This window comes from Suricata suricatta, chromosome 13 (assembly GCF_006229205.1).
Source record: "Suricata suricatta isolate VVHF042 chromosome 13, meerkat_22Aug2017_6uvM2_HiC, whole genome shotgun sequence".
NCBI lineage: Eukaryota > Metazoa > Chordata > Mammalia > Carnivora > Herpestidae > Suricata > Suricata suricatta.
In genome coordinates this window covers 32878826-32904731 of record NC_043712.1, presented here as the reverse complement: position 1 = coordinate 32904731, position 25906 = coordinate 32878826, and the positions used below count along the sequence as shown (strand labels likewise).

The 25906-nt window shown below is 42.2% G+C and overlaps 1 protein-coding gene across 3 annotated transcripts; it reads right to left on the bottom strand.

Annotated features, from left to right (window-relative positions):
* Positions 1-1529: 1529 nt before the first annotated feature.
* XPA (XPA, DNA damage recognition and repair factor) lies at positions 1530-24571 on the bottom strand. Of its 3 annotated transcripts, none has more exons than XR_003901918.1 (7): positions 24355-24571; positions 22306-22416; positions 16769-16874; positions 14031-14196; positions 11232-11349; positions 2572-2823; positions 1530-1686 (listed from the first exon to the last, which is right to left on the bottom strand). XR_003901918.1 is itself a non-coding variant. In XM_029920430.1 (6 exons), the coding sequence occupies exons 1-6, from the start codon at positions 24524-24526 to the stop codon at positions 2675-2677; spliced, it is 822 nt and encodes a 273-aa protein (XP_029776290.1). In that variant the 5' UTR covers positions 24527-24571; the 3' UTR covers positions 1530-2674. The 3 variants fall into 3 exon arrangements, 1 of the variants encoding a protein (XP_029776290.1); XR_003901919.1 differs by having other exon boundaries at positions 2609-2823; XM_029920430.1 differs by having other exon boundaries at positions 1530-2823.
* Positions 24572-25906: the final 1335 nt, after the last annotated feature.

The following is a 25906-nucleotide window of genomic DNA, read 5'->3' as shown; positions in this document are numbered from 1 at the left end:
GGAAAGATTTATCAACATCCCTGTAATATCTGTACAACATACGTATCTTTCACTTATTACATCGTAAATGTATGCTGTATTATTTCATATTGCTATGTGGTCTCTTTGGGGTACCCTACATTTGGTGGCTACAGAATATAGGCAAGAGATGGGAATTCCTAGGATTTTTAAATATCATACCATGTAAAACAATTATTCACAGAATTAAGGGTGCATGGCAAGATACTAGCAGAAAGGGGACTTAAACCCGGGTTCCTGGCTAAATATTCTTTTGGTTATATTGTTCCTCCTTCCCACACACAGTATTCAGTTAGACATGGCTCTTATCTTCAAGAAGCCAAAAGGATAACCATTTAAGGCTTTGGGAACTTTGACCCTAACCTGCTTTTATAACTCTTCCACAATGTATTGCAATCTGGCTACTTATACTTGCTTGATACAAATTCTAGAGGAATTTCTGAGATCCTCTCTTCATGTCAGGAATGCACAGATGAGGGGTGGCTGGGTGGCTCAGTGGGTTAAACGTCCAACTTCGGCTCAGGTCATGATGTTCCGGTTGGTGGGTTTGAGCCCCACATCGGGCTCTGTGCTGACAGCTCAGGGCCTGGAGCCTGCTTCAGATTCTGTATTTCCCTGTGACCCTCCCCACTCATGCTCTGTCTCACTCTCTCTCTCAAAAAATAAACGTATAAAAATTTTTTTTCAAAAAAAAATAATGCACGGATTTGACCCTGCTCACAGTGTGGCAGCTAAGTTTAGGAAAAACTACAAATTGAATTTCAAAAAATAAAGGTGTAAGAACAAAAACATTCACCAGTTGCTTTCCCCACTGATGAAGCTCATACAAAAGAATGGCATGCCACCACCTTGCAAACAGATCAGTGTTCTAGTAAATATTCTGATGCCGCCAGTTAACGTTTCTTTTGTCAAAGGGAATATATACTTTGTTTTCCTTGGTTCTAAATCTATAGTTTCCAGGAATTATTCAGAGAGCAGGTCATCTCAAATAAGTTTTCCTGCTCTTCCTAACAAGTATTTGGTAGTGTGTTGTAAAATTTACTAGTCTGTAGTTATACCTGGAAGTGAAAGACCAGGAAAGAACTTGCCAACCTGAGTAGAGCAGATCGGACTGCCAGTGCTCTGTGGATGCTAGGATTATCTTAAAAGTGATGACAGAGTGAACAGAAGCTAGAAACTAGACAAATTGGGAACTATATACCGGTCTTGAGGAGAACATGCTCATTAACAAGTGGCTGTCAGACGCCATAGGCTACAGATCTGCCAGATGTAATCCTCACGGCGCTCCTCTGAGAGGGGATCATGCCCATCCGCCAGACGGAAACGGGCCCACGGAGTCACTTACCCAAGGCCCACAGCTAAGAAATGGAATTGGAACAAGGGCTCTATGTGGCCCATGCAATAATGCTGCTGTCATCAGGATGGAAGCTCTCGTGGTCCCCGGCAGGTCTTGCTGCCCGCTGCCCATCAGTGTTCACTGAATGAATAATTAGCATGGCACATTAAAAAAATACTTGACTAATATAAAAGTTTAATGTATTTACATATATTAAACATTTCTACATTGAATACTTGTATAGAGAACAATTATTAATTACAGTCTTGAGCCTATTTGGGTTGGACCTGTTCAGACTTGCCTTTCTTCAAGCATAATCTGCAAGATCTGATCTAGAAAGGAAAATGAAAACATAAACATGCTATTTCTTCTGTTTGTAGCAACAGGACTAAAAAAGCCAGCTCAAAGAACAATTTGAAAATATGCGATCTTAACTTGAATGTTCTTCTAAGAAAAAAACAAAGCACAAACCCTATAATTAGGCACATTCGGATCAAATCCTCTTATTAGCTATAACTACCTTGTAAGCCTTTTGATAAGACGGGCAGAACTAACTAAATTTGATCCAGACGTCCGGGGTGATGGTGGGTCACAGGCGATCGCCTCCTCTAGAAGTGCTAAATAGACACAGGCGGTCTTCCCTCCCAGGATTACAGGAGAACGCCTGTAAGCCACTAGGCACCCCTGCCCGGCCCATGTAAATGCTCAGTAAAAATGTTAGCAAGTTATGATAAACTTACTAACAGTAGCTACTTTGATCAATAAGACAATATGGCTGTTTTTCCATTTGAATCTAAATTTGAAAAGGGCTACCTAGACATGGACATTAAGGCCTACGGTGGTAAATAACCCCGAAGGATACAGGAAACATGATTAGCCTCCCACAACTCACTTCCTGCTGGGAATCAGGACTTGTCCAATAATAGCTTCCTGACTCTCTCATGTGGAGACAGAAAAGTTCTAGATGACCCAGCCAGCCACGGATTCAACATCTACCACTATTCTTGTCCCTGTCGCTTCCCTGGAGAAGGATCCTGTTCAGCCAGCTTCTGCCATTACTAAAAGCTCTTCCTCCTATTAGAATCTAGGGTTTGGCTTGGCTTGTTATTTCCCAATTTTGGCTCTAACCTAACTTCTGAACCTACTCCACCCCTTGGCTCCCATCCCTGTTGTAGAAAAAAGTAATCACAGACCCAGGTTTTTGCCCACAACCAGACCTGCTGGACTGAAACCTGCTTTTAAGCCGTAGCGTACAGATTTCTCCCTGAAGCAGGATTACTGAGTGTTCCATTCATCCGTGGCAATGTTACACTTGACTAGTCACATTTTCTCATATGTCAGCTCATGACCACACACGGTACAAGTCTTCCGGTACACATCCTCCTCTAGGCTTTCTTCGGGTCCGTACTCATGCTGATGAGCAACTGTTTCCCTTTTCCACACACTGCTTCTCACCGCTCGCCGTAATTCTAAGAAAATAAAAGCCAGTTTTTCAGTGATACTATTCAGCTGAATCCCAAAACCCATCAGGGGCGTGTGTAAACCAAATACGGTTTACATTAATGTTGTAACAAAACTGATTCCAGAACCATGGCAAGCTTGGCCTATGAAATTACTCCTCATTGTCAGAGCATGTGAAACAGAGAAATGGGGTAAGTGGGTTAGAGGGACAGCGAAACACAAATTTAGAAGGTGAATAGAAACAAGATCATGAAAGAATGGGGTTTGTTCAAGCAGCTCAGGAAAATGACGCCACAGCAGGAAAGGGGTGTCAGCTGGCACAGCTCAGGACCAGGAGAACTTGAGAGTCCACGTGTTAGGAGCTACTTCTGTCCGAGGCAGGTTGTTATGTCTGATAAGTAGAAAGCCAAGAACTCCAGCCAAACTCCTGTGCTCCCAACCTAAAATCCATTCAGTTCTTTATCCTATAAAATGAGAGCCATACTTCAGAAGAGGGACTGTCAATTATTGCATTCATGTATTACCTAAATATAAGAATCAGAGACAATAAGAGCTGGAAAGAACTGTAGTTTTTATTTTACTTCACTTTATTTTGCAGGTACGGAAAGAGAACAAAGATAGCGTTAGGAACCCAAGTCCTTTATTCCAGTGCTGAGAATGTTTTCCACTGCATCATGTGAAAATGTCATTTTTTCAAAACTGGATGTGTTGAAAAGCAACTAAGCAAGTTACATTTTAAAAGTTCACACTGCATTACCTGAAGAAACCAGATGCTTAGTATTAACTGGGAATTAAGCTAGTAACTTCTTGGTTTCCAAATTAATGAATAATAAGCAACACAGTTCACATTATTGTGTTCTGACCACCGATCCATCAAGCCCAGCACTGCTGCTGGCAGGAGCCCTACCTAAGGCAGAAGAGGTGACAAAATCTCAACCATAAAAATCACAGAACACACCAAGTAATCACATTTTCTTTCATCCCTTTTAGATTTATGATAAAACAGTATCTAAATATTGCATCTTTATAAGTCAGCCTTCACTGTATCAGAAGGATAAGCTAACACAGGGCTAAGTATCAGGCACTGTTCTAAGCACTTAGTCTATAAACCCATTTAATCCTCACAACCCTTTGCATTTCAACAGCTCCGAAAACCGAGGCCCAAAGCAGTTACCTATGCTGTGCCTCAGGTCAGCACCAGTCAATGGCAAAGGCGTCTGTGTTGTTAACCACTACGGTTGTGCGGCCTTGCACACCTCCAGTGTGAGAAGCACTTGATCTCACACCAGTGCGCCAGGCTTCTGTGTGTCCACCTCTAGACACTTTCCAAACTACGGGGAAAATGTGTTCATCCAAACAACCTTTTTCCCTATATTCTCTCACTCTGAAGAATGCAAATTTTTCTAGATGTATATTTTCTAAACAAAATGAAATCATGTGCTGACCAGCAGAGATGCCTCATGGCTTCAGGTAATAACAGGAGGAGGTCTCCTGTTTGGGTTCCGATACCTACTCTTCAACTCTGTTCTGATAAAAGGTGCCCCGGCCGCTCTCCTCCGCCGCCCGCTGGGAAAGCACACTCCCAGGCCGCCCGCCTCGCAGTCGCTGCTCAGCTGCCCTGCCCTCTGCCTACTCTGAGCATTACGTGACCTCAGGAAGAAACTGCTTCATGCTAAATGAATACTTACAACAAAATCTAGTTTACTATCCATAAATGGCCATAACTGAACATAGGTTTTTACTGATTTGATGGCTTTTTCTTCCCATCGTTCAGCTAGTCTATCAAGAATGACAAAGGTGAATCTTCAGTATTTACTAGACATTCCTGGGAAAATAGTATCATTTTTGATGTTTATCATTTTCTTGCCTTCTTTCACTTCCTGAGCAATCTGGTCCTAAAGCCATTCAGTGAAGCAAGTAAGGCGGGCGTCTGTGGTAGGGCAGAGGGAGCCCCAGAAAGGGAAGGAGGGGCTCCTACAGCGGAGGCAGCGACACAAACGGGTGTCGTAACTACATTACGGATAATGCGAATTGGGTTCTCACTGTCCGGGAAGGGAGTTACGTAAGAAAACTAGAATGAACCCTAAAATTCTGGATTAGAACTGGCTATAGCAGTGTGAACTCAGGGTGTTAACTTATAATATATATAGGCAGGCATAAAAATACAAATATACACGTGTTTTGTGCTAGAAAGAACCTCTGACAAATGATTAGGCACGGCAAAAGGACACAGGCGCTAGCTTGGAGAGACTGCTATGGGCCCAAGCCTGAAACAGTCTGACACCAAGTAAGGGCAGGAGTACATGAATCCAGACAGTGATGAATACAGGGCAGAAGGGATGCTGTACAATGAGGACTTCTGACTGGTTCACTGTAGAGACTGCAGTGAAGTTAGAAAACCATTTTTGCAAAGAGCATACTGTGCCTCAGGCCAGAACCATCCAGGGACGGAGGCTACCTCTCTGGGAGGTGTTGGGGAAAACAGGATTTGATAGCTGTTCATTTTTTTTTTCCTTAGCAAGGGCAGACGGACAACTGTCCCCAGATGTGCTGCTACCTGACAAATATGTCACTTATGTACTATCTCCAGTCTGAAATACATAAGCTGAATCTAACCATTGGGAAACATCAGAAAAGCCCCAAATGAAAAACATTTCTAAAAAGGCAAAGTAGGGAAGGGAACAGATTTCTTCAAAAATGTCAACATCAAAAAAGATAGAGGCTGTGGAAATATTCTGGAATGAAGAAATTCAGAAAGACTTGGTACATCAAGTCTGATCCTAGACTGGATCCTGTACTATAATGAAAACTACACAAGACGTTACTGGGTAAACAAATCCAGAATATGGATGACAGATTAGATCAAAATATCACCACCCTACCTTGGTCTCATAAGAGAACACTGCTCTTTTCAGTAAACACACGCTGCAGTACTACGGTAAAGGGGGGTGATGTACAACCCACGCTTAAATGGTTCCAAAAAGAGGGTGTGTCCTATGCACAGAGGACAAATGGCACATTAACAATAAATCAATCTGTTAATGTTTATTTTTGAGACAGAACATGAGCAGGGGAGGGGCAGAGAGAGAGGGAGACACAGAATATGAAGGAGGCTCCAGACTCTGAGCTGGACACACAGCCCAACGCAGGGCTCGAACTCACAAACAGTGAGATCATGACCTGAACCCAAGTTGGACGCTTAACCAACTGAGCCACCCAAGATGCCCCAACAATGTATCAATTTGGGTAAAGGATACATGGGTGTCCTTAACTATACTCATCTTTGCAATTTCATGGAAGTTCGAACTTCATTCCAAACTAAAACTTAAAGTCAGGAGCTAGCTTGAAGAGGCCAAATTTGAGACCACTTGAACTTCAAAATGAATCACAGCTATGAATTATAACACTGATTTGAGAGTAAGAATCCATGAAGCCAACTGATACTAAAAAAGGTCTTCTTCCCAAAGGAAGCCAAATAATAATTACAGAAAGAATAACAAATAGAAAATCACCATTTATATCCACCCTAATGACAACAGACTCAGGCAAGAATCATCCCCGCTGTAGTAAAACCTGAGTGAGACGTAAGGAACGGGGTGTGCGCACAGTATGGGAGAGTCCGCGCCACAGATTTCCTCCTAATTACAAAGGGGAAAGGCACCCTGACAGTGGGGAAATCCAGCAGACACCGCCTCAACTGCACAATCAAACGGAGTGTCACTCTCTTAGAGAGCTGAGTGGGTCTTCCTGATGTGACACACTTGGAGACACATCGCCTAGGAAGTATTCCTACCAAAAATGCCCAGAGTCTAATCATAAGGAAACAAGCTGCTAATAAATCTAAACAGAAGGCCATCCTGCAAAAGAGGTGGCAGACTCTTCAAAAATGTCAACGTCATCAAAGACAAAACAGCGGAGGGTGACAGGCATCACCCTGGCCTGGACCTTTGTTCCAACAACTAAAAAGCTGTGAAGGACATCAGAACAACTGGGGAAAGGTTACATACTAGAAAACAGCATTTTATTAATATTAACCTTACTGAGTGTGACACTGTTTTCAATTACAATAGAGAATGCGATTGTTTACAGGAGAGAACATGCTGAATTATTAAAACCACGATGTCTGCAAGTAAACTCTTAAATGGTTCAATGTGTGTGTGTGTGTGTGTGTGTGTGTGTGTAAACATATGTGGCAAAATGTCAACATCTGGTAAAACTAAAATTTTTTAAATTAAAGATTAATAAGTTTATGTTACTTTACTTAAGCACCTTAAAACTCTGGAAAGTAGAGGTCACCTACCGCTGAGTGAGAAGGGGGAGGCAGAAGGGTCAGAGCCTGCAAGAGTGGGAAAGCGTCGCTAGCCCTGGGGGGGGGGGGGGGGAAGCTAAGGCGACCTGCGGGTGGGGAGGGGATGTGCCAGCTGCACAGAAAGCCCGGCTGAGCTGGGGAGCAAGGCGGCGGGTGTCGGGGGACAGCCTCCTAGTCCCCCGCCCGGCAGCGCACAGCCCAGAAAGCTGCGGGCTACCGCTCCTGGACACAGAAGAGTTCATGGGAACCAGTCCTGCTAGGGATATCTTCAGAGACTGCTTATACTTTTTACCCAAAGAAGTTTTCCCCTAAATCCTTGTTTGAATGAAAAATTTAGTTTATACCACCCTAAAACTTGTATTCTTGTATTTTATTTGGCTTAATATCTTAATTTTGTAAAAAAAAAAAAAAAAAAAAAAAGGCAGCTTGTATTCAAAGAAGCCCAATGCTGCTTTTGAGGTAAACAGACAACAGAACCAAATATTTCTGAACACCTGACGGGAGGGCAGAGGTTCTGACACAGGGTGCTCCTTGTTAACTAGAGGGAAAAATTACAAGGAAATACCAAAATAACACAAAGCTTGGATCTTATCTTGCCCTCTGCTTCAGAATAACATGGAGTTGTGTCCTTCAAACTCTGCCAACAGAAGCCTGAAAATGGTCACACATAGAACCGCAGGCCCGGGCTGTAAACTCCCCATACACTTAGAAGGAGCCCACAAATGGGCTTTTCTTACCCACCTCTTTTGGGGAGGAGTGCATGTAACTAACAATGAAGCATCATTTTCCATTTTTTAGAAGGCTGACGTTGGCCAGTACTAGGAAAACTTAAGGCTTTTCTTTTTTTTTTTTTTAATTTTTTTTTAATGTTCTTTATTTATTTTTGAGAGACATAGAAAGACAGCATGAGCAGCGGACGATTAGAGAGAGGGAGACAGAATCCGAAGACAGGCTCCAGGCTCTGAGCTAGCTGTCAGCACAGAGCCAGATGCGGGGCTCGAACCCACGAACCATGAGACCATGACCTGAGCCGAAGCTGGACACTTAACCGACTGAGCCACCCAGGCGCCCCAAGGCTTTTCTTTAAAGTTATACTCATCTCCACTTAATTTGTGAAGAGGCATGTAAGCCCAAAACGTTCCGTGTGTCTGCACCAAATGAAAGTTCTCATCCAATACCAAGGCCAGCACACAGTACATTTCTGAAATCCAGTTAAACTGAGCAATAGTGATGCCATCATTTTCACTTCTGCCTTCGAGGATTTAAGCAATCTATAGTAATTTGAATTTGCTGACAACTCCTGTCTTTCACTTTATACTTATATACTATTTATACTTAAATTTCTTCTGTAGTAAGCTCAATTCTTTCTCAAACTACTAAAGTAGATCATACTCTAAGAGCAGGTAAATGTAATCTCTTACCTTTCCATTAAGAAGCAAACTCTGTGTCAGCTTCTTTGTGGGTCAAAATCAGAAGACCAAGAGGAACCAGGTTCCAATTTCTTTTCAACTAAAGGACTTTTAGACTTGCTTTTATTCCTCTCTGTTCTGAACAAACTGCATACGGTCCTTGTTTCTAATCTCTACAGTGTCTATTCCATTCTCAGCCCTTTGTGGCCTAGTCAGGACTGGAACAGATTCACCGACCTCTGAAGTAAACCAACAAGAAGCAGCCATAATTAAAGAGGGCATCTCACTGACCGCTGCACATTAAACACCAGAAGACAGGGAGTAACGCATATACAACTGAGAAAGAACTCACGTTTTCAAATGCAAAGGAAACAGAAAAACATTCTTAGATTCGTAGGGACTTGGAAAATATACGACTCCTATAACCACTCAGAAAAATTTCCTCAAAAGACATGCTTCATCCCAACAGGAAATGAATGGAATTAAAGAAACCAGTCTTAAGAGCTGCAAGAAAAAATTCAGGGCAAATTTAACTCTTCAAAGAAGAGGAAAATCCAGTTTTATCTGGTGATTAATGGCAACAATTTAATATAGAGAGAAAAACAGCCAATTATATTTGAGATATGAAAATTGTATAAATCAGAAAAGAACTGTTCTATTCATACTAATAGTTGATCTATAGGATTATCTTAATTTTTATAGCAAAAAGGAGAAAGCAGATGCCATAATCTTTTATTGTTGGTCAAATTATAGAAATTTAGCCACCTTTAGAAGAAAACATCTTGACCAAACTACAGAAATAGTATCTAAATAAAATTACAGGCAGCCCTCCTTTTTAAAGTATTTGATCACTCTGCAGGTCTAAGCTTCTAACTCCTTTATCCATATATTATTTGTTGTCCGTACCAAAAGACCACCAGGAAAGTAGCTTCAAGAGGCAGCAGAGAGGAAGAGTTGCGGGGACTCAGGGTAGTTGGAGTTCATAAAAAACCCAGGCTGATGTGTAATTAGTCTGTAACTACGCCCTCCTCTTTCCCACCCAGGAAGAAGCCCTGTTACTTTACCCTTCAAGGCTCTCCTTGATGCTGGAAGAAGGGCTAGAGTCAAACATGAGGTAGAGCACAGCTAATAAAAGATGAAAAGGACCAAATTTAGGTCTTCCCAAAGCCTCTCAGCTGAACCTTGCAGGTATTTTCAATGACTTGCTACAGCAGTGGCTATTTTGGAGAAGATTCTTCAATGAAAGGCTTTTATAGGGCATAGATTGCTAAAGGAAACTTCTCACAAAGCCATAAAAGTGTGTTTATCCTCTGATTCAGGAGCTGATATCTTAAGTAACTATAATTTATATAAATATGTAAATAAGGATGTTATGAGGTTGTTTTAATTAACTTCATAAATCTCCATTTTTAGAAGAAATATTTTTAAAGGGTCTATGCATAGAAAAAAACTGGAAAAAGAGACATTAAAATGTCACTACTGATGCTCTCTGGGTAGCAGAATACAAGTTCTTTGCAGTTTCCTAACTTTTCTGCACTGCACATGCATTAATCTTAATGATGAAAAGAGGGAAAAAATATCCTCACAAGAAGAAACAAGACAGGCTTACATTCAAAAAACTTTTTTTCTTTTTTAAGACATCTGAACTATCTTCCAAAACCTCTCCTAAATCCTAGAAACAGAAGCAGAGTTCTTTATGACAGCTAAGACACCTGTCTTAAGTGGATCAATTCAGTACATGCGCAGCTCTGTAAATACGTAGAACAGGCGCTGCCTCTACACACCGGACGCCACACTGGGACTCTACAGTCACCGTAGGAGTCCTGCTGTGGCAGACTCTTCTAGGGATCCTGCAGTGCAGCACAAAGTGGCCTCAGTCCTCTGAGAGCACCCCACACTCACCACTGTCCCAGTCCTTATCACACTCCAATAGGATAGTAAGTTTACTGACCTTTCTCTTCTGACCAACTCTGACTCCACCATTTATGTCAGCACAGTGCCTGGAACAAGGCTGACTAATTACTGGACGCACTGATGGACAGATGGATGATGACAGACTTATGCACATCTGTGTAACTGGATGGATGGACAAATACGGAGACAGATGGACAAAGGAATGTACAGACAGATGTCTGGACAGAGGAATGAATGTACCAATGCAGACTTTCAGTTAGGAAAGCCTGGTTCCAGTCCCACCTCGCTAATAATGATCTAGTTAACAAGTCACTCTACCTTTCTAGGTCTTTCCCTCACAAATAAAGGAGAAAGGATCAGACCTACTGACACCAGAAGGCTCTTTCTAGCTACTACATAGATGACTAACACTGAGGCAGAATTTTTGTCATTTTAAGCAATTAGAGAAGTCCGCTGGTGGATATCCTTAATTTTTATTACCCTGTTAGTCATATTTAATTAAAGACTGAACTGATGTCATGTGCTTTACACCCCTAATCCTACCACTTTCTTACATAAAACAGAACTCCCTTTAGGAGAAGGACTCACATGATCTTTAGAAGTGCAGTATTATTGTGAGGTTTGCACTGAGAGCCTCAAACACCTGCCTATTGAGAGCAAACTTTAAGTCCTTTTTTCTTCTACCTACGAAAACACAATCCAATCCACTGGTGACAGATATTTAAACAAGAACTTAACTAAAGTCTTTTTGCAAGTCAGTAATGAGATCAATGTAGCCACTTACCTTTTACTTTCTTATCAAACTTTTTCTGTCTCATTTTTTCTCGGTTTTCTTGTCGAACTTCCTTTGCTTCTTCTAATGCTTCCTGACTACCCCAAACTTCAAGGGACCTCTTCACAATCTACAACACAGAATCCACATTTAAATACGCTGTCACTCAGAGTTGTTAAGTATTATAAAGTTATAATGATTAAATCCATGAGAACCAAAACATGATCTCACTCAAGGGCAATTTTATAAATATTTGAAAATTTTCTAAGAGATTAAATAGTGCTTAGAGGGGTGCCTGGGTGGCTCAGTCGGTTAAGTGTCCGGTTTTTTATTTCAGCTTAGGTCATGATCTGTTCGTGACATTGAGCCCCATGTTGGGTCCTGTGCTGACAGTGTGGAGCCTATGTGGGATTCTCTCTCTCCCTCTCCCCTCCTCGAGTGTATGCTCTCAAAATAAATAAACTTTAAAAAAAGAGTGCTTAGACTGCTGGTGGGAATGCAAACTGGTGTGGCCACTCTAGAAAACAGTATGGAGGTTCCTCAAAAAATTAAAAAGAGAACTACCCTATGACCCAGCAATTGCACTACTAAGTATTTACCCAAGGGACACAGGTGTGCTGTTTCAAAGGGGCACATGCACCCCAATGTTTATAGCAGCAAAATCGACAATAGCCAAAGTATGGAAAGGACCCAAATGTCCATCGATGGATGAATCGATCAAGATTTGGTGTGTGTGTGTGTGTGTGTGTGTGTGTGTGTGTGTGTATACACACACAATGGCATATTACTCAGCAATCAAAAAGAATGAAATCTTGCCATTTGTAACTATGTGGATGGAACTAGAGGGTATTATGCTAAGTCAAATTAGTCACAGGAAGACAAATATCATGAGACTTCACTCATATGAAGACTTTAAGATACAAAACAGATGAACATAGGGATGGGAAGCAAAAATAATATAAAAACAGGGAGGGTGACAAAAATAATAGACTCTTAAATATAGAGAACAAACAAGGTTGTTGGAGGGGATTGGGCTAAATGGGTGAGGGACATTAAGGAATCTACTCCCGAAATCACTGTTGCACCATGTGCTAACTTGGATGTAAATTAAAAAATTAAAAAAAAAACAAAGTGCTTAGAAACTCAATAATACCTCTATTTAAGCCTATAATACCCTCAGTAATATCCTTAGTTAGACTATAAATACAAAAGTTGTCCTCTGACTATAATTATTTCTTGGATACATTCGTTTTCACAAAAATTCACATAAGTACAAGTAGTGAGTCTGAGTTTTGTCACAGTCACCAAAACACTTCGCCAGAGCCCATCTCGAGATGAGGCCACCTCCAAACCCCTCCCACCGCAGAGAACCCGTCACCCTTCTCCTCCTCAGTCCATCACAGCTTCCACCCACCTAACTTCTGATCTTTAGAGTATCAACTTCTTAAACTTTGGTAGCTGAATGACCTAAAAGTCTTTATTCTTGTTTAAAAACTTTGCATTATAGTATCTTTACTCTTTATAATATTTATTTACATTTAGGTGTCTCACATACACTAAGAATAACGCATAGGCTCTCTCTCTCTCACAATATATTAAGGGGACCAAAATATCAATCAAGGGAGCCAAGTTCAAATTTCCTCTTAACATAATAAAGGGATATAATAGCATTTCCTAAATTTTAAAGAATCACATTTTCCACAATTTAATATCCCTGAAGATGCTGCAGTAGCAATCTGCTTTCCAGTACTTTAACAACAGAATCAAAAGGTAGTTCAGAAGAACTGGACTCTGAATGCAAAGAAGCTTAGGAATATCTGAATAAATCTGTTGTACTTGCATTCTCCTACTTACGTATGCACAAGCATGATGTACAGAAAATATATATATATAAATGCTAAGTCTGATGGCACTATTCAGGAAGTGTAAAATAAAAGTTCCAAGTGGTAAGAAAACATTGAATTGGCATTTTTTCCATTGTTAATGGTAAATACGATAGTCGATCTTCTAAACAACAGTGTCCTAGGTGTAATAAAATTCAATAAATGGTTATTACAATACAGCTTAAAAAATCGCTTTTAATCTTTAAGTAGGCTCCACACCAACGGGAGGCTTCACCTCATGACCCTGAGATCAAGAGTTGAATGTTCCACTGACTGAGCCAGCCAGACATCCCTACAGTGCAGCTTCTTAATAATCTTATTTGAAGATACTAAGATTTTCTAGTATTTTCCAATCAAATGCTCTAAAGTAATGCTTCCCAGTATTTTTATATACTGGCACAACAACATAACCTTTGTACTATTCTGGAACAGATACAGGAGGCTGCTAGTGACCCCTTGCACGTGTGGGTAATCTCTGCACACCTGTACCGCCACCACCAGCACATGAGGAGTTGGGAAGATCCACTGTGAGACACAGTAGAGTTACAGGGACACTTGGCAGGGTTCCAATAATTATTTCCCAAGTGGAGTCAGAGTTCAGGCATTTGTGAAATTCCTGAAACTTTTTTCAGACTGTCATTGGAGGGTGGGTGGGTGGGTAGGGGCGTAGGGCCTAACTCATAACTCCCAGGTTTTTAGTCCCTAACTGCACTAGCAACATTACCCCATAGTAATATATTTGCCCAAAGTACCACCAAAAAAGTAAAATGTTATGAAATGTCATTACATATGACTGCAACTTATAAGCAAAACAACAAGAGGAAAAGGATCTTTTTAACTGTAAGCAAAGATTAAGCTAATTATCACCAGTTTATTGTTAAAACTTCACCTGACGGAGGGTTTAACATGAGTGTAACTTATCAGAGACCTGTAATTTTAGGTAGAGTTTCATATCACCCCACTGTGAATGATGAGGGTTCTTCTTCACAATAAATTTAAGAGCTGGTTCTCTTTTTTCTAAATCACAGTCTTTCAGAAGGTATTCTTGTTTGGCTTCTGTTTTAGTTATGAGCTTGTGTTTATCATCGGCATCTCTGAAAACAAATGAAGTCCAGGACTAAGTTAGCTATTTTTAAATAAACGAAGTTTTCAAACAGTCCAATAACCTAGCGTATGTGTGCCACAACATCAGCAGTTTTTCCTTCAACTCTCATGGTCAAGTTAGCAGCAAAAAAATTCTAACAGAAAAAAAAGACTTATTTGGAGCAGCCAGATTATCTTAGCACAGATCCAGTCATTTAATACTCTAAGAATTTCTTTTCTACTTAAAATCCCTCTTTTCCACAATGGATTTGAAATGACTTAAGTTCTTAATGAGAACTAAGGCTCATTGAGTAAGAAAATATAAATCAAAGAATACAGTCAGGAGGAGTGGGCTATAAGGAATATAAATATGCAAGGTCCAACTGTCCCAACACAGTTCAGTTTCCAATTGGCTCTGAGCTTTTTCAAAGCCAAGGCAAAAATGGAGACATAGCCAATTACACTGGTCTTCTCATTTATTTGTTCTCCACCTACATGCCAGATATTGCTCAAGGTACTAAAAATACAGCACAGAAGAAAACAAAACCTTGTTTCATGAAGCTCCCATTATGATTAGGAGAAGACAATCGATAAGGAAACATAATGACAGATAAAAGTGCTATAAAGGAACACAAAGTATGGCAAAGGAACAGAAATGTTCTGATAGACTGGGTAATCAAAGAGGGCCACGGATGAGGAGGCATTTGAGCAGGGCCCTTAAAAAGTTAGAGAACATCGAGGGGCACCTAGGTGGCTTCGGTCAGTTAAGTGTCCAACTTCAGCTCAGGTCATGATCTCAGGACTCATGAATTCAAGTCCCACATCGGGCTCTGTGCTGACAGCTCAGAGCCTGGAGCCTGCTTCGGATTCTATGTCTCCCTCTCTCTCTCTGCCCTTCCCTCACTTGCTCTTTCTCTCTCAAAAAATAGACATTAAAAAAAAAAAGGGTCAGAGGACATCCTATTTGAAGAGCTGGAGAAAGAACATCCTAAGCAGAGAGAAGAGAAGCTCTAGGGCAGGAATGTGCTTTGCAATGAGCTGGTGTGACCAAGAAGGCTTAAGGGGAGGGACGAAGATGAAGAGCAATGGGAGATCAAGTTAGAGAGAGGCAGGGGCCCCGTGAGCAGTGGTAAGACAATTCCATCCTAGATGGATTAACAACCATTGACAAGTTCTAACTAAAACATCTATGTAGAAGAGGCCAGTGCTGCAGAGTAGGGGGCACAGGCCAGTTAGAAGACCACCAGAGCCGTGCTCCAGGCAAGGGCTGATGGTGGCCTCAGCTGAGGTAGAAGCGGGTGAGGGGACAAGAGGATGAACTGAGGATACGGAATGAACAGAACGGCCACACGGAATTGGAATTAAACACTGGACAAGCAGAGATACAGCCAATAAAGTTGGTCTTTACTGAAATAAGGTACAGCTCTGGTAGGGGAAACTTAACATGAGAGTCACTTTATGAAAGCTAAATAATTTGGAAGTTAAGCTAAAGGAGGGGATAGGTAAACAACATTGTACTAAATTTAAAATCTTCAAAGATGCTAAAAGGAAACAGAATGGAGGGCCGTGTTCCTAATTACTTTAATGTTTAAAAATATCTTTTTTCCAGACCAATTTCCACAACTTTCTTTAAAGTGATTTATCAGTTGCTTCCATTTTCTCATGGAAATAAGATTATATGTGGTAATTTTGTTTCCAAAAGCTATTCGTACTTTAAAGAGTGACAATACTGTGGACCTTAACCACTGTGTGTCGATGGGAACAGACACACAGATAGTCACAGATCCTATCATGAGACCAGAAACATCTCCCCTTCTATCTTCTCAGGATTCTACACAGCAACAAGTCAATGGGGATGTCTCCCAATGGCTGCAGCAGGGACTCAGAAAGGCCAAGTCCTCCGGGCAGGTGAGCAGCTGATCTAGGGTAGCAGGTCTGAAGTGGGACCAGGGAAAGGTAAGAGGGCTAAGTAAGAATCCAAGAAAGGGTCTGAAGGCATGAAAGACACCAACACAGGATGTGGCTGGAGCAAACGGCAGGGACAGAACCATGTGGAGTGAGAAGCATGATCCTGGGGTGACAGAAAAAGAGGACAGCAGCTAGAAGAAGAAAAAGGAGAATAAAGCGGGCCTGGAAGGCGGTGCTCGGAGAATGCCAGGGCCCTGGCTGAGACACTCCACTCCCCGCCTCTCACGGAGGGCCCCATCCTCTGACTAAGGGGTCTACACACATTGGGTAAGACACAGGGGACCCTTCGTGGCTGGGGGAACAGAGAGGTTAGGAACCTGCTGAGAGATGGTACAGGACCACTGGGCCCAGCGGGCCCACAGAAAGGACAGGACATATCTCTGGCTTAACCAGGGCCATCCATCCCGTTCATGGGACATATCAGAACTCTGATAAGCACAGGCTTCCCATATTTGTTTAGCAAAATGGAAACCACAGAAATTTTAGAAAACACCTCAAGCAAAAATCATAATTACTAAGAAAATATTAAACCCAATGGCTCTAATTATTGTTTTGCCCTAAACCTGCATGCACACATTAAACTTCAGCAGCGAGAGCACGGTCTGAAGTAAGTACCTGCAGTTGTCACAAGTTGCCAAATCAAAGTGGTTCATGAGGTAGGAATCCATAAATTCTTTACCACATTCTTCACATACTGCATAATCAAATTCCATAACAGGTCCTAAGGAAAGGAAGATTAATTCTTTAAGTTTCCTTTTTTATGACAGAACAGTAGACCTTCCCCTATCTTAAATTTATCAGTATGTACTTTATAACTGACACAAACACATTTACATGAAAGACAAAACATGGTTAAGTAATCTTAAACTTATCTTGAAATTTTTTTAAGGAATAAACTATCAATTCATCAAGTATTTTTGAACCCAAAACCTATGTGTGAGGTACTTGTATTAGTTTTATTATTGCTGCTTGTAACAACTTACTACAAATTTACTGGCTAAAACAACACGTTTATTATGTTACAGATCTACAGTTTGTAGGTCTGACATGGGCTCAGGGGGCTAAAGTCAAGGTATATGCAGGGCTGCGTTCCTTTCCAGAAGTTTTTAGGGAACAATCTATTACCTGCCATTTCCAGCTTCCAGAAGCTGCCTGGCTTCCTTGACCCATGACTCCCTTCCTCCACCTCCAAAGCTGGCGCAGCAGCAGTTTCTCACGTCACTCTGGCTTCTTGCACAATCACAGCTCCCTGTGACTCTCTCCTGCCTTTCACTTTTAAGTATCTCTGTGCTTATACTGGACCCACCTGGGTAACAGATAACAGAGAATAATCTCCCACATCTCAAGGTCTTTAACCTTAATAATATCTGCAAAGTCCTTTATAGATCATGAATTCCAGGGTGATCAGAAGGTGCACTTCTGGGGGACCGTATCTGGCCTACCGCCATACTGCTGAGAGAAAGGAGGTTAGTCCCAGATCTGGAGTGCAGGGAGCTGCTTACAGGAAGACGGGCACTTACACATAACATGTAAGAGCAAGTCAACACTAGAAGAGACAACACACGATTCACTAGCAAATGGGAAACTTTTTCTCTCCCTCCATTCCACCCTGCCCCCAAAACCACCACAAACAGAGCAAATACATTGGTCTCAACCACAAGGCTGTAAACTTGAGGGCAGAGATTATATTAAGCCATATACCCTCAACTTCCAGCACAGAAACTACTCTAGCTAAAGCTCAGTTTTTTTAAGGACTTCAAACACTCAGCTAGGGATCTTTATCCTACAGAATCGGTTCTTCCAGCAAATCTGTAGGTTTTACTCGGTATCTTCAGGATGATTGCTACTTCCACGCCCCAGCTCTGAAAACTGCCACCACTCCCAGGGGAAGGGCAGGGGATTGTCATCTGTTTACAATTTGTTCAATACACACCCACCACTGCCTTCCCTTACCTACTTCCAACACCACAGGTCACTTAATAGTCTACCATCCCTTAATTCCACTAATCTCCAAACAAAAATATCACTCTTCCTTATAAAACATTAGAGGGGCATAGCTACAGACAAAAGGGAACGCGAAAAATCTGATCTTCAAAACCCTGGTTACAGAATGTGTTAGAATGGAGATAAAATGCAGTCAGAAACACTGATTTGGAGCCTACTGCAGAGCATTATTAATCAAAAGCCATAGAATGTACAGACATTTTCATAATTTTAAAAATTCTTTATGGGGCGCCTGGGTGGCTCAGTCAGTTAAGCATCAGACTTCAGCTCAGGTCATGATCTCATCGTTTGTGGGTTTGAGCCCTGCGTTGGGCTCTGTGCTGACAGCTCAGAGCCTGGAGCCTGCTTCAGATTCCGTGTCTCCCTCTCTCTGCCTCTCCCCGACTCACACTCTGTCTCTCTCTCTCTCTCTCTCTCTCTCTCAAAATTAAACATTAAAAATTCTTTTAAAAAATTCTTTATGATGAAAAGCTTTAAATGTACATAATGATTTTTCAATTCTGTCACTCCCTTTAAAATACTGGGTGGCTCAGTTGATTAATCGTCTGGCTTCCAGCTTTGGCTCAGGTCATGATCTCACGGTTCGTGGGTTCAAGCCCCGCGTCAGGCTCTGTGCTGACAGCTAGCTCAGAGCCTGTAGCCTGCTTCGGATTCTGTGTCTCCCTCTCTCTCTGACCCTCCCCTATTCGTGCTGTCTCTGTCCCTCAAAAATAAAACATTAAAAAAAATCAAAATACCATGTGGAAGTTGGCAGTCTACTGTACACAAGAATCCCCCCCAGCCATTCATTCAGTCATGTATCCATTTATTATTGATATAGACTCATGGATTCCTATTTTTTCCCAATGGTATGTAATTTATCAGTGTCCTTATTTACTTTGGTGCTCAAATTATCTCAGATTTGGCCAGCAGGAGTCCCTTCAAGCTGGTTATGACCCTGTAACATACCTCTATTACTTTTTGAATACTTGTGTATCACTGGCATTACAAAATGTTCCAAACATTTTGTAGCCATCCTGCCCCAACCCTAGAATCAGCTATTTCTCTGAAGGGCCTTGGTTCTTTTTACTGAGGGGAAACAGTGTCAGAGTCCAAGATCTGGACACCAGGTATGCTCAATGCTACTGGGCTATCTTCGCTTCAAGGCCCTTTCTGTGGACAGAGCTAAGAAATACATGTCTATGTGTGTACATAAACACACACACACAAAACCCATACATGCACATGTATCTTTTTGAGGTATAAGTGATATTTTGTATTACTTTCACATGTCCAACATAATGATTCAATATTCATACATACTGTGAAATTATCACAATAAGACTAGTTAACATCTGTCACCTAGTTACAAAAATCTTTCTTATGAGAACTTTTAAGATCTAGTCTCCCAGCAACTTTCAAATATGCAGTACAGTACTATTAACTAGTTACAATGCTATACATTACATCTTTATGACTTACTTTATAACTAAAAGTCTGAAACTTTAGATCCCCTTCACTCCCACTTAACCCTATCATCTTCCTGGTTATTCTGATGAACCTCTGTTCTAGATTATAAAAGCCTTTGACAGGCTTTGCTTTATAGGCAAATGACTCAAACAATTTTGATTTTCTCAGCTATGCTGAAGGTCTTTAAAAATTAACAAAGAGGGGCACCTGGGTGGCTAAGTCGGTTAAGCATCTAACTTCAGCTCAGGTCATGGTCTCACCATTTGTGAGTTTGAGCCTCGCATCAGGCTCTGTGCTGACAACTCAGAGCCTGAAGCCTGCTTCAGATTCTGTGTCTCCCTCTCTCTGCTCCTCCCCCTGTTCATGCTCTCTCTCTCCCTCTCTCTCAAAAATAAACATTGGGGACACCTGGGTGGCTCAGTCGGTTAAGCCTCCGACTTCGGCTCAGGTCAGATCTCATGTTCGTGGGTTCAAGCCCCGCATCGGGCTCTGTGCTGACAGCTAGCTCAGAGCCTGGAGCCTGCTTCCAGTTCTGTGTCTCCTTCTTTCTCTGCCCCTCCTCCTCTCATGCTCTGTCTCTCTCAGTATCAAAAATAAATAAAACATTAAAAAAAAATAAACATTAAAAAATTTAACAAAGAAAGCTTGTTAGAAAATATTAATCATTCCCCGTTTTCTTCTACCCACACAGGTCAGCCACACAGAGTTGCACAAGAACCCTGTGCAAAGGCATCTGGCCAAGGGGGCAAATAGGGGCCAAAATGCAGCCCATGACCACTTTTTAAGCCATGAACCCCGGCCCAAACTAAGCCAGCCCAGAGAATGAGGGCCGTTTCTAATTAGCCTCCCAAATGAGACACTACTGAAGGAAGTAACGGAGAGGACATGATGGCCAGCTGACCCGTGAGCCAGACCTGAGCAATCAGAGACTCCTCACCCCCCACCCTGTTCTTGGAATGCACATTCTGCCCATCAGTCCCACATTGCGAGCTGTTCCAAGGACAAAGCTTTGGGAGAGTAAAGCATCATTGAGACCACCTGACCCGAATATGTGACTGAACCTAGTTAAGGCCTCTATATAAACTAGTAAGATTTGGCAGGTGGGTGCAGAGATCTCATCTTGAAGGCCCCCAAGACAAGCCTCAAAAGTTCCCTTGCTAATTAAAGCTGCCACTTACCAATATGGAGTGGTCTCTTTCTTTGGTCTCTCTTGCTCTGTGTACCAGACCAGTTTGCAAACTAACACACACCTTTTCTAACTTCTACAAATTCATTACCAAAGTTCTATTTACAAGCAGCAGCCTTACCAGCAATGCCACATGCATTTAACCCTAGTTAAGAAGGCAGGCACTGCAATAGGTTATCAGTAAATATTTGTTGTGTGATCTGTTAAATAAAAGTATAGGCTTTACAGCCCACAGTTGATTCCAAAATCTACAGAAAAAAGTTACAATGCATCTTCATATGCATAAAAGCATAGAGATTTAAAGATCTTCTATTCAGTGCCTTCCCTCCTCATACAGGCCTTCTCTAAAATATTTTAGTCGGGTGGTCTTTCAATCTCTGAACTCCTCCAATGCTTTGATATTTAGAGGCGGCAATTCACATAGAAAGTTTTTCCATTTCATAGAGTTACCATGAGGCTCACGTGATTTATGTGCCAACATTCTGCTAAGTATATGTAAGGCACTCCTTCATCATACCGCTGAAGTCTCCCTCACCGTACTGTAATCGTCACCCACTGTTCCAAGTTCTGCCCCCCAAAGCAAATCACAGTGTGATGGCTCCTCCACCACGGGGCACTTCTTGCCCTTGCAGACAGTCACAAATGTTCCTACGTTAAACCTAACCAGTTTGACAACTGTTCCTCACGTGTCAATTTGAAGACTTCTGTTTTGACCACCCTGTTTTGGACACTATACACTTGTCAACATCCCTCTTAAATATATGGTACCCAAACCGAACAAATACTTTAATCCTTCAAGTCTCAGCTTCTGAAAAGAGTTTAGGCACACATGGAATAGGACAGGACTGTCACCCACCTTGGTGAATATGTAACATCTCTGTTGCCACAGCTAAAACTAGAATGCATTTTTTTTAAATGTTTATTTTTTTTATTTTGGGAGAGAGAACCAGTGGGGGAGGGACAGGGAGAGAGGGGGACCGAGGATCCAAAGCAGATTCTGCCCTGATAGCAGAGAGCCTGAGATGGGACTCAAACTCACGAATCATGAAATCATGACCTGAGCCAAAGTCGGACACTTAACCAACTGAGCTACCCAGGTGCTCCTAGAATGGGTTTGTTAAGCCTCACCAAAGATAAATATATACAGATACATATCCCACCATTTTTCCTCCAAACAAATAAAAGAAAGAATGTCCTAAATTTTATCTCTTGGGTTCTAGTCCCTCATTTCAGTCTAGCTAGATAACTGAGTATTCAATCAGTGAATATATTGGCTATCCCTGCCTATTATAAAACAGAGAGCATCAACCCTAAGTATACAAACCAGAAGTTAAATTAATCATTGCCAAATCTGTTTAACTTTTGATCTACGAGCAAAAGTGCCAACCTTGGTCAGTCTTTAACCTGCCCAATGACCATAAGAATGGTATTATTTAACACCAGTTTGCAAAGAATTACGAATGTTACTCAAAATCACCAATCCAGATACCTACTTTCTGGAAATACACTTTACCTGGTTGATGGACAACTTTTCCAATTGTACATTGTTCCTCTTCTTCCTCTTCTAGAATGAAGCCTCCTTCTGTGTCAATGATCTTTGGGGCTGCTTTCACATTAGCCATGCCTATAAAAAGTAAGTAAAAGTGGTCAATGATTTAACTAGGTAAGCCCATAAGTTCCCTTGTGCATAAACAGGAACTTTCTTTAAATTTAACAGATACCAAACAAGACAAGGATGTGCACTATTAACACTTCTACTTAACATTATACTGAAGGGCCCAGCAAGTGGAGGATAAGAAAATAAAACGAGCACAAAGGTTGGAAAGGAGTATAACAGTCTGTATATTCTACATACATAATCACATCTTCTGTGGATAAACACTGAACTATGACATATGCCATGGAAATGACTGAGAAGAACTTGCTTAGAACGTGGTGCTAAGGGTCTAGGGAAACAGCAAAATGCAGCAGAGAGAAATGGGGCTTTGTCTAGGCATGACTGAGTATCCTGCTCAAGCGATGGTCCTGAGTACTCCAGCTGCAGTGATCTTTTTCATGGTCTAGGTCATAGCTCAGAAAACGAAGGTTGTACAGTACACTGAAATAAAAGTACAGCAAAGATAAAAGTCTCAACCCCAAACCTAACTCTTGAAGCACAGAAGACCGTATACCGTGTTACAGCACAGTTCAGTTCTTGGGTCAGTGCCTGGGAAGCCCTACAGAATATTCATTCTATCTTGCTTTCCATGACCAGAAGTTTTATACCAGTTTATTGCTCTATTAGGCACCTGTGTTCCACAGTCATTTAGGGCAGATCTACAAACTTTTATGAAATCATAAACATTATACACAAATGAACAACTTTTTGTCCTGACTCTGGAACGTTTCAAGTTGAGAAAGGGATTTAAAAAAAAAAAAAAAAAAAGGTACTAGCAAGGATGAGACCAGAACCATTAAAAGTGGCTGGAATTTGCAGATTCGGGGTCAATATAGAGACATGCTGCCAGCCCCAGACTCTCGGCATTCCCCCTTATTCTGGCTAATAAAAAGGGCTCTAAAATGTGCTCAATTACTCACACAGTATGGGATATGGCTTTAGCAACACGTGCACTTCGTGTTACAGAAGTGGTCCTAAAGTGCACATCAACCAAACTATATTTTCGGTGCCCTGGGGAAGATTACTACTTGGCTCCTATGAAAAATTACATGACGGAAACAAACATACACACATGACAGACACGCAGTTAAGGGCTGCCCTAAGGGGGAAGATAACATTTAGACAAAAATAGCACAAAACCAACAGTCTTTCTTCCCAAAACTGAGAGATTCCTGGCATAAAAAACGCAGTTGGTGGCAAGGAAAGGCCCTGAATCCAGCATCAGATGACCTCAATTCTAGTCCCAATTAGCCTGTTGCACTTGCTTCTATGAACGTGATCCGATCCTTTTCCTTTTCTGGTCCTCAGTTAACCACTTTAGTAAAATACCAGTACCAAATCCTGCCCTAATTATTTTCCAAGTTGACAGAATCAAATTAGCTAACTTGAAAGATGTGAAGTACAACAAGCGCCACTCTGGAGAACCCCAAGAAGGCAGGAGCTCGCGTCTGTTCGCCTTTCTTGGTGCCCCCAGCACGGTGCCCGGTCCGGAATATGCACTCAATCGCCCTCTGTTGAGTGGATGAATTGGGGAGCGGTGCAGAATTATTCGTGCAATGGGTTACAAGCCTAAACGCTCTATACGAAAACTACCCCTGGGACTGCTCAAGGCACAGCAGGAAGAGAGCAGAAAGGGAAAGCTGAGGCGCCACCGACCCTGGCAGGCACCTCGCGGCGGCTAGGGCGGCTGCTTCCCCAAGCCGAAGACTGCAGCTGGGCCGCCCAGGTGCCGAGAGAAAACCCCGGGGTCCAGCGCGGACCGGCCGGTGGTCTCACACGGCCCGCGAAGCGGACTCCCAGGATTGCGGGAGGACAGGAGCTCAGACAAGGAGGCGGCCGACGCCACACCCAGGACTTGGTACCCGGCCCGCCAGAGGGAAGGGGCAGCGCCGCCAGGGCCCAAACCTCCGGTAGCCGCAGCCGCCGTCGCCGGGTAGGGCCGGGCCGCCAGCCGGGCCTGGCGCAGCATCAGCGCCCGCTGCCGCTTCCGCTCTATGTTCGCCCGCACCGAGGCAGGTAGCTCCGCCGGCTGTTCTGAAGCCGCCAGCTGCGGCGAAGCTCCCCCAGCCGACGCCATCTCTAAGCTCCCCAAAGCGCCGATGATCAAGCCCCGCGCACGCGCAACTGCGCGCAGAGTCTTGCCCACTGCCCCGCCGGTACGCCGGCACCGCCTCCGCGTCGGCTTCACAGTACCGCCTCTGAGAGGGAGAGCGCCTGCGCACTCTGACGAGAACCGTTCGTAATACATGGGCCGTGGGCGGGGCCTGCGCACGAGTTCGGGCCAGCTGCTGGCTGGTAACTTAGAAGAATCCCGCTGAGGTCAATTTTCAATATCTGGTCATCCTTAAAATACTAGTTTCGCTTGGTGGTTCATAATATGTGCTTTGGAGTCAGATCTGGGTTAAGTTCTAGTTCAGACATTTACCATTACATGACCCTGATGAACACGTTCTTTAACCTCAGTTCAGTTTCTTCAGTAGTAAAATGAGGATAATTATGGAACACTCCCTGGGTTGTTGGAAAGATCAGATGTAAGGATTTTTCAGCACAATGCCTGGAATATGGAAAGCTTCCAAAAATAAGGGCAGCTAGTAGTAATGGTAGTGCCAATCAAGAAAGACCAATAGATGACTCATCTGGCTGTACTTTGAAAGCCTGGCCTAGGGGACTTAGATTTGAATTGAGAACTCCTGGGTTCAATCTTTCACCTGCTGTGTGACGTCAGGCAAATGCAGCCCCTGGTCTCAGAGCTGGTATGCATGAACTTAGCTATCTTTTCCACGGAATATTCCTTCAGTGTGGGTGAGATGCCACCAGGTAGAAATGGGTTTGGATTTGAGCCAAATCCTGACTTCCCAAAAGTGTGTGGCAAATGGAGCATTTTGCAAGACACATTGCATGCATTTCCAAAAATGTACGCTTTTTTGTTACAAATGAAATTTAATTGAAACCAGAAAACATTATGTTCTAATTACTGCATATACCATTTAGGACTAGTTTTCAGAACAACTTGGCACACTGAGGTTTCACACTAGAATTCAATGATTCAAATTCAATGGTTAAAATTTGAGCAGCACAACTTAGTGGTCTAATCTATTGAACATATATATATTCAATATATACTAATCTGTTGAATGTATGTACAATACATTTATATTCAGTAAGCTGGAGAACATCATAAAAAAAACAGATAAATACCCATATCTTCTGGTTAAACTGGAGATCAAGACCTCAAGCAATCCCTGTTCCCCTTCCCCTCATATCCCTTTCCCTCCCTATCCATTGACTTTGTCCAGGTGACAAAATCTTAGATTCCATATAACACCAAAAGCACAAACAACAAAGAAAAAATCAGATAAATTGGACTTCATCAAAATGTAAAATGTTCTTTGCACATCATGTACATTTGTACATGTTGATGTCATTTGTACAAATGTTCTTTGTACATCAAAGAACA

Coding starts and splice junctions, on each gene's coding strand:
- XPA (XM_029920430.1), bottom strand. CDS start 24,526: ATGGCGTCGGCTGGGGGAGCTTCGCCGCAGCTGGCGGCTTCAGAACAG. Junction 22,417..24,354: donor GGCGGCTGCGGCTACCGGAG/GTTTGGGCCCTG, acceptor TACTTTTTATAG/GCATGGCTAATGTGAAAGCA. Junction 16,875..22,305: donor AAAAGTTGTCCATCAACCAG/GTAAAGTGTATT, acceptor TCCTTTCCTTAG/GACCTGTTATGGAATTTGAT.